The 10,698-nt window shown below is 32.1% G+C and overlaps 2 protein-coding genes across 4 annotated transcripts; one reads left to right on the top strand and one right to left on the bottom strand.

Annotated features, from left to right (window-relative positions):
- Positions 1–882: 882 nt before the first annotated feature.
- On the bottom strand, positions 883–1,952 carry LOC117921175 (LOB domain-containing protein 20). The gene is made up of 2 exons (XM_034838987.1): positions 1,524–1,952; positions 883–1,384 (listed from the first exon to the last, which is right to left on the bottom strand). Exons 1-2 carry the CDS (start codon positions 1,905–1,907, stop codon positions 1,049–1,051), a joined length of 720 nt encoding a protein of 239 aa, XP_034694878.1. The 5' UTR covers positions 1,908–1,952; the 3' UTR covers positions 883–1,048.
- Positions 1,953–8,536: 6,584 nt separating this feature from the next.
- Positions 8,537–9,873, top strand: LOC117921268. Of its 3 annotated transcripts, XM_034839112.1 has the most exons (5): positions 8,537–8,630; positions 8,824–8,977; positions 9,064–9,125; positions 9,261–9,411; positions 9,507–9,873. In XM_034839112.1, the coding sequence occupies exons 2-5, from the start codon at positions 8,843–8,845 to the stop codon at positions 9,570–9,572; spliced, it is 414 nt and encodes a 137-aa protein (XP_034695003.1). In that variant the 5' UTR covers positions 8,537–8,630; positions 8,824–8,842; the 3' UTR covers positions 9,573–9,873. The 3 variants fall into 3 exon arrangements, with proteins under 3 accessions (XP_034695003.1, XP_034695004.1, XP_034695002.1); XM_034839113.1 differs by lacking the exon at positions 8,537–8,630 and having other exon boundaries at positions 8,640–8,977; positions 9,264–9,411; XM_034839111.1 differs by lacking the exon at positions 8,537–8,630 and having other exon boundaries at positions 8,640–8,977.
- The last annotated feature ends 825 nt before the right edge of the window (positions 9,874–10,698 follow it).

The following is a 10,698-nucleotide window of genomic DNA, read 5'->3' as shown; positions in this document are numbered from 1 at the left end:
TTAAATTATTTTTAAAAATTACTAAACTTGTTAATGAATCCAACACATTAAGTTTCGTTTTAATTTCAAGTCTATTTGCTAAGTAAAAAAACTTGAAAATAATGATTCTATGTAAAAGATAAACAATAAAGTTGTTCTATAATTTTTATCCATAAATTTTTAGTATTAAATGGTTCACTATTTGAGTTTTAAAATACTTTTAAAAATTACTAGACTTATTAATGAATCCAATGCATTAATTTTTGTTTAATTTGAAGTTCATTGGCCTAGTGAAAAAAATCGGAAAATAATGATTCTATGTAAAAAAAAAAAAAGAACCATAGTCTTTTCAAACTGATTTTTATCCACAAATTTATGGTATTAATTGGTTTAGTATTTGAGTTTTAAGTTATTTTTAATAATTACTAGACTCGCATAAAATGTTGTTTAACTAATTTAATTTTTTAAATTTTTTATATTTCCCTTTTGTTTTTAAAAACTAGTGAAAATAACTTCCATTTGTTCTTTAAAAACTATTCTTTATTTTATTTTATTTTTAAAAATTGTTTCCAAAAAACAATGATCAAACAACATTAGGAATTGTAAAAAATAGTATTTTGTTTTTAAAACTAGAAAACTATTTTTAAATTACAATGTTAGAGATTTTTAAAAACATTTTTTTTTTGTTTTTAAAAGCAGAAAAATGTTTTTAAATCACACCGGCCGGTTCTTAACTTCTCAAGATTCAATTGAAATATACATTTATGCATCTTTAAAATTTTTGTTGGTTGCTTGCTTAGAGTATGGTTTTAAAGAGAGCTCTAAGAGAGAATCTAAGAGCTAATGGTTCATAGTCTCTTTCATGTGACTTCTGGGTTATCAGGAGGAGGATTTGAGGAAATCTAAGAGAAATTTTAACAGAAATTCACATAGATTTCTGGACAAGAACTGGGACATGCATGGATTTGCATTTATGCAATGGGAAAAGGGGAAAACGAAAAACCATTCGCATGAGAAATATGGCACTTGATCAGCGAAGATAAGCGGAAAAAATCGATAGTAGAAGTACTCATCGGCGATGAAGTATCTCGTTACTGAACATGACTGGGTTCTGACTCTCTTCCTCGTCTTCGTCCTCATCTTGGGATGGCTGGGAAAGTTGAAGAGGCTCCAAGCTGTGGGAAGATGGAGCAGTCTCTGACGCAATGTCAAAATTGGAGGTGAAGCTGCCGACATTGATGAGATTATTGGATGCAGTTGAATTGTTGGAGTATGCCGGCTGCAGCACTGCAATCTGATGCTGCTGCTGCTGCTGCTGAGAGTTCTGGAAGGCGTTTGCCACTGCAAACCTACTGTTTATCAGCTGTGCCTGCACCATTGCCAGCTCCGCTTGTAGCGACGCCACCTGCAAAAATGGAAATGATTAGTACAAGTTCAGAATGGGATCATTTCCTATCACTTGTTGGGAATTTTGTTTATCAGGTGAAAGTTTAGTTCCTGAGAAACAAACAGATATGCACCCACATGAAATGACTCAAATGAACCTGTTGTTGTAAAGCAAGTATGGTGGAGACACAGCCATAAACCGGGTCCGACAGCCTCGCCTGAGCCTCATAAGATATGGTAACAACAGCATCATGGCGCCGGTTCACGGGAATGTGTAATAAGAGCTTGGACACATTGCTGGCGCCGAACACCTTGTGCACGGCCGCAAACCTGGCTGCGCCCTGGTCGGATCCAAAGTGGGGAGCAAATATGCACCCACTAACACACTTCCTCCTCAAGAACTTGCAAGCCCCACAAGGGGCCACAGGCGACAGAGATGTGACGGCGACCGCCTCAACCACGTCCTCCACCATCCCGGTAGGCCGCTTCCCCACACCCTTCCGGCGACTTTCCAAGGTGCCGTCGCCTTGCGGATCAGCCATGGGATGAGGGTTAAAAGAGGGTGACGGGGGAGTTGTGGAGGCGAGGATATATAAATATAAATAGGAAGGGGGAAAGGCATGTTAGTCTCGTGAGAGAAAGAGAGGGGGGAAGTTATGGTTGGTGGGAGAGGGGAGAGGGGAGAGGGGAGAGTGTGAGGTGCACGTGCAAAGGGAGTGTTAGTAATAATAGTAAAAAAGGGAGTTAAGAGGGGAGAAGGTTGTTCCTGTACTCCTGATGGCATGGGAGGAATGGTTTGGCACAAGATTTGTGCTGCCCGTGGCGTGTGGGATGCTTGGCTCACCCTCACCTCGCCTCCCCTCTCCTCTCCTCATCCCCCTTCACCCTACCTGCATGTGTCTCAATCCACGACAAGAAGCATACCCTGCAGTCCTGCTTCACATTCTCTCACCCTCTTCTTTCCTCCCTTGTATGTCCCTTGAAAAAATTGCCTGCAACTTCCCAAATTCTCTTTTTATTTTTGGTTAAACAAAATGTCTGCTGTACCCCCTCTTCTTTTCCCTTCATTTCTCATAAAAATACCCCCTAATCTCACCTCATTTTGTCTCATGTTCCTCGTCTCATCAATCTCTCATCTTCTTCATTTCAAGGTATATATACCATAGATTCTACTATGATTACTGTAACTACCGCAATATGGTTGTCGTTCATGGCTGCTACTGGGAATGGGGAAGATGGGAAGACAACGTGGTGCAATAAGAAAAGAATGTGACGGAGATTGTTGGGGTGTAATAATATCACCCTTTAATCCAGGCTAGGTCACCTAAATGATAGCTCTTAGAACAAATTTATGGAACGTGATATTGAATGTCATAAAAAGTTTAAATTATCTTTATGGAACATCAATTATTTTTCAAATGAGATTATCAAAACCCGATTCAATAATTGGCATCAACGATCATTGGTTTGAGTCACAAGCCCGTAAATGTGATGTGGAATGTGGTACAACCAAAGATGAATAATGGCAAGTGAAGGTAGGCTTTGTCTTTCTTTCTTTCTTTCTTTCTTTCTTTTTTTTTTTTTTTGTTTTTGTTTTTTTCTTGTTTTTGTTTTTGTTTTTTAAAGAGATAATGTGGAAGATTGTAAACTTAACATTTCACAAACTTACGTATAAAAAAGAGAAAAATATAAATAAATTTATTCTTTGGAGAAGATATGCTCCAAAGTAGTGCAAGTGAATATTTGTTTTATTAGTTAGATCCAAATATTAAAATGTTGTCCAAATTTCAGGTTTTGGGTGGTGAGAAGAGAAAATCAGCAAAGAAATTTCAGCCTGTGGAATTTGATGATTCCTTCCAAAGCTTTTTGCGATTTTTCACTAATTTATTGTTGATTTTTTTAATTTATCATGCAAGGTGAAATTGGTATGCCTCTACCACCAAAACAATTTTGGTTTAAATAATAAATAAATAAATAAACAGTAAATAATATATCAGCCTTATTTTGTGCCTCCTAAACTTAAAAATTTAAATTTATATCCATGCAAAAAAAAAAAAAGGTAAATAAATTTTAAATATTTTATTTTCAAATTTCATTAAATTAATCATTGTAAATATAAAAATGATTGTAATAATTTTCTAATATTTTTTTTACTTTATATAGTAATTAAATATACAAGAAATATATACTTGCAAAATAAAATTATGCACATTTTTAAACAAATATATATATATATATATATATATATATATATATATATATTTAAATGCATCCAATCAAATAAGTCATTATTTTAATATTAAATGTGTTTTCAAATAATGTATGCTATTGTTAGTTTCACAAATTTTATCATATATACAATTTTTTTTTAAAAAAAACTTCAATACATGTTTTCTTACTTATTTTTATCATTTTTTTTAGAAAAATTTCAATTATTTTTATCAATTTTGATGAATTTCTATTTTATTTTTTATTTTTTAATTTCTATATGATATTTATTATATTTCCAATATTTTCATAGTAATTATTCAACATAAATATTCATTCATTTAATAAAATATTAAATCACATGTCATTATGAGTTCTAAAAAAAGTACATTCACTGGCAAATTAAGCTTTTTAATACAAAATGCAATTTTTGTCATATGCCCTATCAATACTTTTAGTGGTATGAATTATGATCTATACTTTTTCATATATAAAATTTCATATTTTGAAAACAACAAATAGAAAGTGGATCCAAGCAGAAATTAAATCCATTTTTTTTTTCAAATAAAATGTGAAAATACTCCTCATTTTGTGAAGAAATATGTTTAAACCACCAAAAAAATTTCTATTCTAAAGCATGTTTCACAAAACCTTCTTAGAAACTCATTTCACTTTGTAAAATCAAGTTATTAAAAAATGAATATTAGCTAAGATTTTTACTACCTTTGGGTTAAAGAAAGTACAACAATGAAAATTACAGGAAATTTAAATATAAAAAAATATTAAGAAAGTTTATATATCATCAAATTAATTCTTGGTCGCTATATAAAAGGCGAAGAGAAATAAATTTTGAAAATTAAGGCTCTATAAATTAGTGACATAGAGAGTATTGAAAACGCTATAAATTCATACACCATGATGGGTGGCCTTGTAAAAACAATAATAAGGGGAACGATCCATAACCCAAAACATCCTTGGGAAGATCATGAGTGGATTTAATTGGAAGCATAGATGTGTGTCCCTACATGAGAATCCTTAAAATATAGGTATCGATGGTTGCAAACAAAGGAAAAAACATGAAAGCCTCTTGGAAGGTATATGGTAATCTGAAAATGATTTTGGGGTGTGGAGATATATGTATATTTTGATGAAAATTCATGTCTCTAAATGAATTTGGAGGTGGTGTTGTTAGAAAGTACTGAACAATTGTTTTAGGAATCTTTTAAGAATAAATAAACTCTTCTCTACCGAGTTACATCTCACCCATTTTCTAAAAATTGAACTTTCATATTAGGTTGGTGGTGTACAAGAAATGAAGAATACTTGAATAATTATGCAAAACTTGAAGACTTTTTGTTGGTTATGCTAATTGTGGATTTCTTTATGTATTTTGAGTGTTATTTGCTTCTAGGTTACTCTAAATGAAAGGAACCTAGGATTGTACTCATAACTTTGTAAAAATAACTAATGTTTGTAGGAACCTAGTTGAAGGTTCATCTTTTTTTAGATGCATAAAATTTGATTTTGATTATAAAAATCTTGCCTTTTAGTTGTAAATAAATTTTAAAGATACAATAGGATGAATAAGCTTCATTATCCTCTTGCTATCCTTTTATCTATTGATATTGAGTTACACAAAAAATACAAATCATGGGTTCCTTATAAGATAATAAGTTATCTACAATTGGTTTATGGATTTGGGCATTCCAATAGAAACTATAGTGCACTAGCTCCTAATTAGAGGAATGATTTATCTTGACCGCCGAGATAAGTTTCCTATGGTGAGTGCATTAGCATGTATGGTTACACAATAGATAAGACCTACGATGAATCATCATATAAGGCTATTGAGTTGTCATGATTCACCAAGCTACTATGTTACATGGACTCCTAACCTTGAGAGGATATTGGGTTTATGCTAAAATTAATAGAAGGTTTTGACTTATGAATGAAACCCTAAAATGTTCATATAACCCTATGAATTAGGTCACTATAAATGGAGGCTGGTGGCAATAGGTATTTTCAATAAAAGCAACATGAGGACAAAACTTCCCTAAGTCGTACCCATCCCTTCATGATCATAGAACCATCTTAGCTTTTTATATACATATATATATATATATATATAAAGGATACAAGGAACACATATTTGTAAAGATAGCATTTGATCAACACATTTTCAAAACATATCTCATGATATTTAAAAAATTAATGAATAAATATAACATTTTAAACATTAGATATATAATTCTAAAACCGTGTAAAATCATGCATTATAAGATCACTCACTTTTTAGACTAGAATTGTTGCACTACATCCGTTACGAGGACTCAGAGGTCCAACCTTTAGAATAGTACCATCATAGGAGCTTTTCATGCTTCTTTAGTTTCATTTCCTGGTACGTGAATGCCTTATTTATAGGAATCTAAAGCAAGTAGACACATGGGTGACTCGTCGCTAGGTGTCGATCAAAGGGAAGTGATTAGTGACTCTCTTATTCCATGAAGATGAGACATGGCACATGTTTAATTTTTGTAGTTACTTGGCAGGTGTGGGAACTTGTTGGAGATGACACGTGGCACATGCTTAATCCTTGAAACTACTTGGCAGTTGTAATAGCTTGCTGGGGATGACACATGGCATGTACTTTATCCTTGCAGCTACTTAGCAAGTGCAATAGCTTGTTGAGTCACCATGTCGTACTAGGTATCAAGCAATGAAGGCAGCTTAGTGTCCTCTTGGTTACATGCTTTTCAACACCTTGTGTTTGGTTGCATACTTGGACACCTCATGCTTGGTTGTATGCCTTGGACATGTCATGCTTGGTTGCATGCTTGGACACCTCATGCTTGGTTGCATGCTTTGAACATCTCATGTTTGGTTACATGCTTGTCAACACCTCAATCTTAGTAAGAGGATAGGTAAGAAGGTGATGCTTGTCGACACCTCATGCTTGGTTGCATGCTTGTCGACACCTTAATCTTGGTAAGAGGATAGGTAAGAAGGTGATGCTTGCTTACTTAGTAAGAAGGTAATTGAAAGGAAACTTCAATAATATAAATATTAAAAACTAGGGATGCTACACTTATTCTTGTGCCAATGAGTACTCTTAGCTAGAAATAAAGTCCATCTTATCATTCTCTTATAATTTGACAACTTTTTTTAACACTAACAAAAGACTCTTCATAGCGTGGCTCTACCAAAAAATTTCTTTCCGATCAAGGTGTATAATTGTTTCACCTTTTTCCCTTTCATAGCTATCAAAGTACCTTTATTAATATTTTGAAGTGTCCAAAGCCTACAAAGAAATTAAACTCCTCCTTAACTTTGGAACAAGCTTAATATTGGTCAATGTCCTTACAACACAATCAAACATCTTCAATTTCACAATACCAATCTCAATCCTTTAGAGCTTGAATCATTGCCCATTCAAACAATACTAGCATCACATTCCTTATAGACATTAAACCACTCCTTATATGGGCCCATTAAAAAAAAACATCTAGAATCTAAAATCTAAGAGTCGGTAAAATTTTCATGAACTATAATAGAAAGAATCTCACATTTCTTATCAAACTCTCCATCAATAATATTAATAGAATTTAAATTCTCTTAGGTTATGTTTGATTTTTGGAAAATACTATGGAAAGAAAAAAAATACAAAGGAAAATGATTTTTTCATGTTTGGCTGTCTTATGAAAAATATAAAATAAAATAAAATATAATTAAAACTAATTAAAAACTTATGTATTTTAAATTTATTTAATCTTTATATTGATGAGTTAAAGTAAATAAAATGAGTTCGAAGTAACAAAAAAAAAATTACAAATTTTTAATCTATTTTTTATTTTCCTTCACTTTTTTTTTCTTTCTACTTTTCCTTTGTATTTTATTTCCCTTGCATTTTCCCTCAAATTTTATAGGAACCAAACATAACTTTAGGGTTCAAGATTTTTCCTTGCTCTAGATGTTTTTTCAATTCTTCATAGTATCATATGATATGTCCCTACTAATAACAAACAATGTCCCTTCAAAAGTATGATTGAGAAGGATTATCTCTCATAATACCTCTCTTGCAATTTACTCTAACCATGATATGATTAAGAATTTATCACAAGAGTTTATCTAGTATAAGATAAACGGCTTCTTGGCGGCTTAATATTTTATCTCTAAAAGAGTAGTTGACACCTCATCTACAATCAACATTCTATTTCCTTGATATTCCTCATTAATCGTAACTTCTATACTGAATAATAGGGTGATGCACTTATTAAATTTATTTATATGATCTCTAACATCTATTTCTTCATTCATCTTCAACCCTAGTTACTTCTTGATCAACTGTAGTTTATTTTTATATGATAAGACAGTAAATTATTGACTATTTAAAAACGGTAAATTGTGTTATTGTTAGGATTTTTATGCTAAATTAATTCATTAAAATAAAATGTCTAAATTGTCAGTAAATAATTATTGAAGTCTCAAGTTAATCTAGATAAACAAGAATTGCCAAGTAAATTTTTACCAAGTCAAATACAAAACACAAATGTCTTCAATTAAAAAAAAAATTATAGAAATTCTATAAAATTTACATAAAAATTACAAAAATTATATTTCATACTACTTCTGTAATTTGGATAAATCCAAAGAAACAAAGTTGATTTTAAAAATGTAATGACTTCACTAATTAATTTAGCCATTTAGATAGTTTATTAAAAGATATATATATATATATATATATATATATATATAAACATAAATATTCCTTATTTTGTTGAAATAAAAAATTAAGAGACCTGTCCATCAACATGGCATAAATTAAAAAACGTGCTGAAAATGGATCGGGGGTATTTTTGTTGAAATAGGGCAGTTTTGAGGGTATTAAAAGTGGGAGGTTAGGAATCCCAGTATATAAAGCATCAAGACTCGTAACCGTTTTTGCTGAGAAGTAGACTGATAATAACCAACTCTCCCGCTCATAAGCTGTAAAGAAGGCGAGATATTGAATCAGACTTTACAAGTTGTTTCCACATTCCCTATTTTTCTTCACCCTTCAGGTACTGCCTTCTTCTACCTTTGAATACATAGGGCTTCAAGATTCTGTAACTCTTTTTCCTGAGGAAGCTAGTAGAGTACTCGTAACAACCCATTGCTTCTCTAATTTTCTTGACTCATAAGCTGCCTGTAAACTTCTTTCTTTCTCCCATGATTGATCAAGAATCTCATAACATTTCTGATTTCCCCTCAAAGATTTTCTTTCGAGTTGCCAATGTTAAAAGACGCGAAACGAAGACAGCTTGAAGATTCTGATCAAACAAAGAAAAGAAAGCTTCAAGATCGGCCGGGCTGGATGGCTTGTAGGGGTTGTCCGGCCAACTTCACTCCTCTTCGCAACCTTCTCGAAGTATCCGATCCCTTTATCTCTCTCCGGTCAGTAATTAATTATAGTATATATTCATAACATTAATTTCTGTTGTGTTATTCCTGTAGGATCTTCAGCAGCATGCGACTGCCTACACTCGTTGGTACCTGTTCAGCTACGATTACGAACTGTAAGATTCTTTACTCATATTGATTTGTCAATTGCCTTTCTGAGATATGGTAAGGTTTTTCTTGTTAATTTTCTGAATCTTTTTCATGGAAAACAAGAAAAGCTAATGCATCTTGAACCTATGTATATATACAAGTAGTTTCAATCTGGACCATGGAGGAGTGGAGTCTCGGTTTCTCACTCGGATTAAAGATGGTAGGGCTAGAGATGGAGACGACGAGGGGACTCCTGTGGAATTGTCCGATATGTACTGCATTAAATGTGGAATGCACGCTGGATGGCAGATTGTAAGAATTGTCATTACTGCCGTCTTGTTTATTTCCTCTTGAATTTATTAGCCATGGCCAGCTTTTAGGTTTAACATCTATATATGTTACTTCAGGTTTCTGAGTATGGAAATGAACCTAGTATCTATGCAGAGAAATGCATACTGCTAAGTGAATGGTGATACATGCAGGGCTGGAGAAGAAGAAGTGCTAGAGGTCCTCTAATTTGATTACTCAACAGCAACAGTAGTACTGGTAGGAAATATCTCCTTCATTTGTTGTAGCTTTGACCCACCCACTGCTTTGTTTTTCTATAGAAATTCTTTGAGTGCCCAATGGAATTGTGATGTAAATGATAAGGAATTTGATAAGAGTAGAAACCACAAGTTCTTACTACAAGCAAGCACTTTAATTCAGTCTCTCTCAGTTTGTATGTGGGAATCAATGCTATGCATGCTTGTCTCTTTTTAATGACAGTTAATAAACAAGTGAATTTGATATTTTTCTTTCCAACAATGTGTGAGAGAGCAAGAGGAGTTTTAATTTGTTATTATTTCATTTCATTTCATTTGATTGTAATTTATTTGATCTTAACTTGTTTTGTATGATGGGAGCCAGTCTCAAGGATTTAAGAATTAGAGTTCCCATTCATCCCAACTCTGCAATTCATCTACAATCTTTACTCAAGATTACTTTCTTAAGATGGAAAGATGGAAATATAACATCAACTAGAATCATATCTGACCTTTTTTTTTTTTCATTCATTTAAGAATTTGTTTCTAGACTCCTTATAATCACTTTTTTTAAAACAAAATTATTCTTGTGATTAACATGTTTAATAAATAAAAATAAAAATGATTGTCAAATAATCTCTTTTTTTGGAAAATATTTTGAGAGGATAAGAGGAAATTTTTGAAAGTGATGTTTCAAGAATGGAAGTATCTTCTTTTATGATATTTTTAGATTATCTAATATGATTTTAAATGATTTATAAAGTATAATTTTAAATAGAATTTGAAGAACCAATTGAGGATTTATTTTTATTTTTATTAATAATATTGACAATAACAAATCTAGTATTGTCCATTTGTACAACCATTCCTTGGCAAATTGTGTCCACTCCTTAATAACCGCATGTTATAAATAGCTAATAATATGTTGAAATATATTATAATACAGTCATTCTTCAATGTTAGATCCTCCTATTATGTGATCAATTAATATATTCCAACTCTTCAAGAGTATATGTCAAATTCTTATTAAGAAATTACTATGAATATGGATTTCCTTATTACATATCTTTAAGAT

The sequence above is a fragment of the Vitis riparia genome, chromosome 8 (assembly GCF_004353265.1).
Source record: "Vitis riparia cultivar Riparia Gloire de Montpellier isolate 1030 chromosome 8, EGFV_Vit.rip_1.0, whole genome shotgun sequence".
NCBI lineage: Eukaryota > Viridiplantae > Streptophyta > Magnoliopsida > Vitales > Vitaceae > Vitis > Vitis riparia.
The sequence above is the reverse complement of the archived record's forward strand: the minus strand, read 5'-3'. Positions and strand labels throughout refer to the sequence as shown.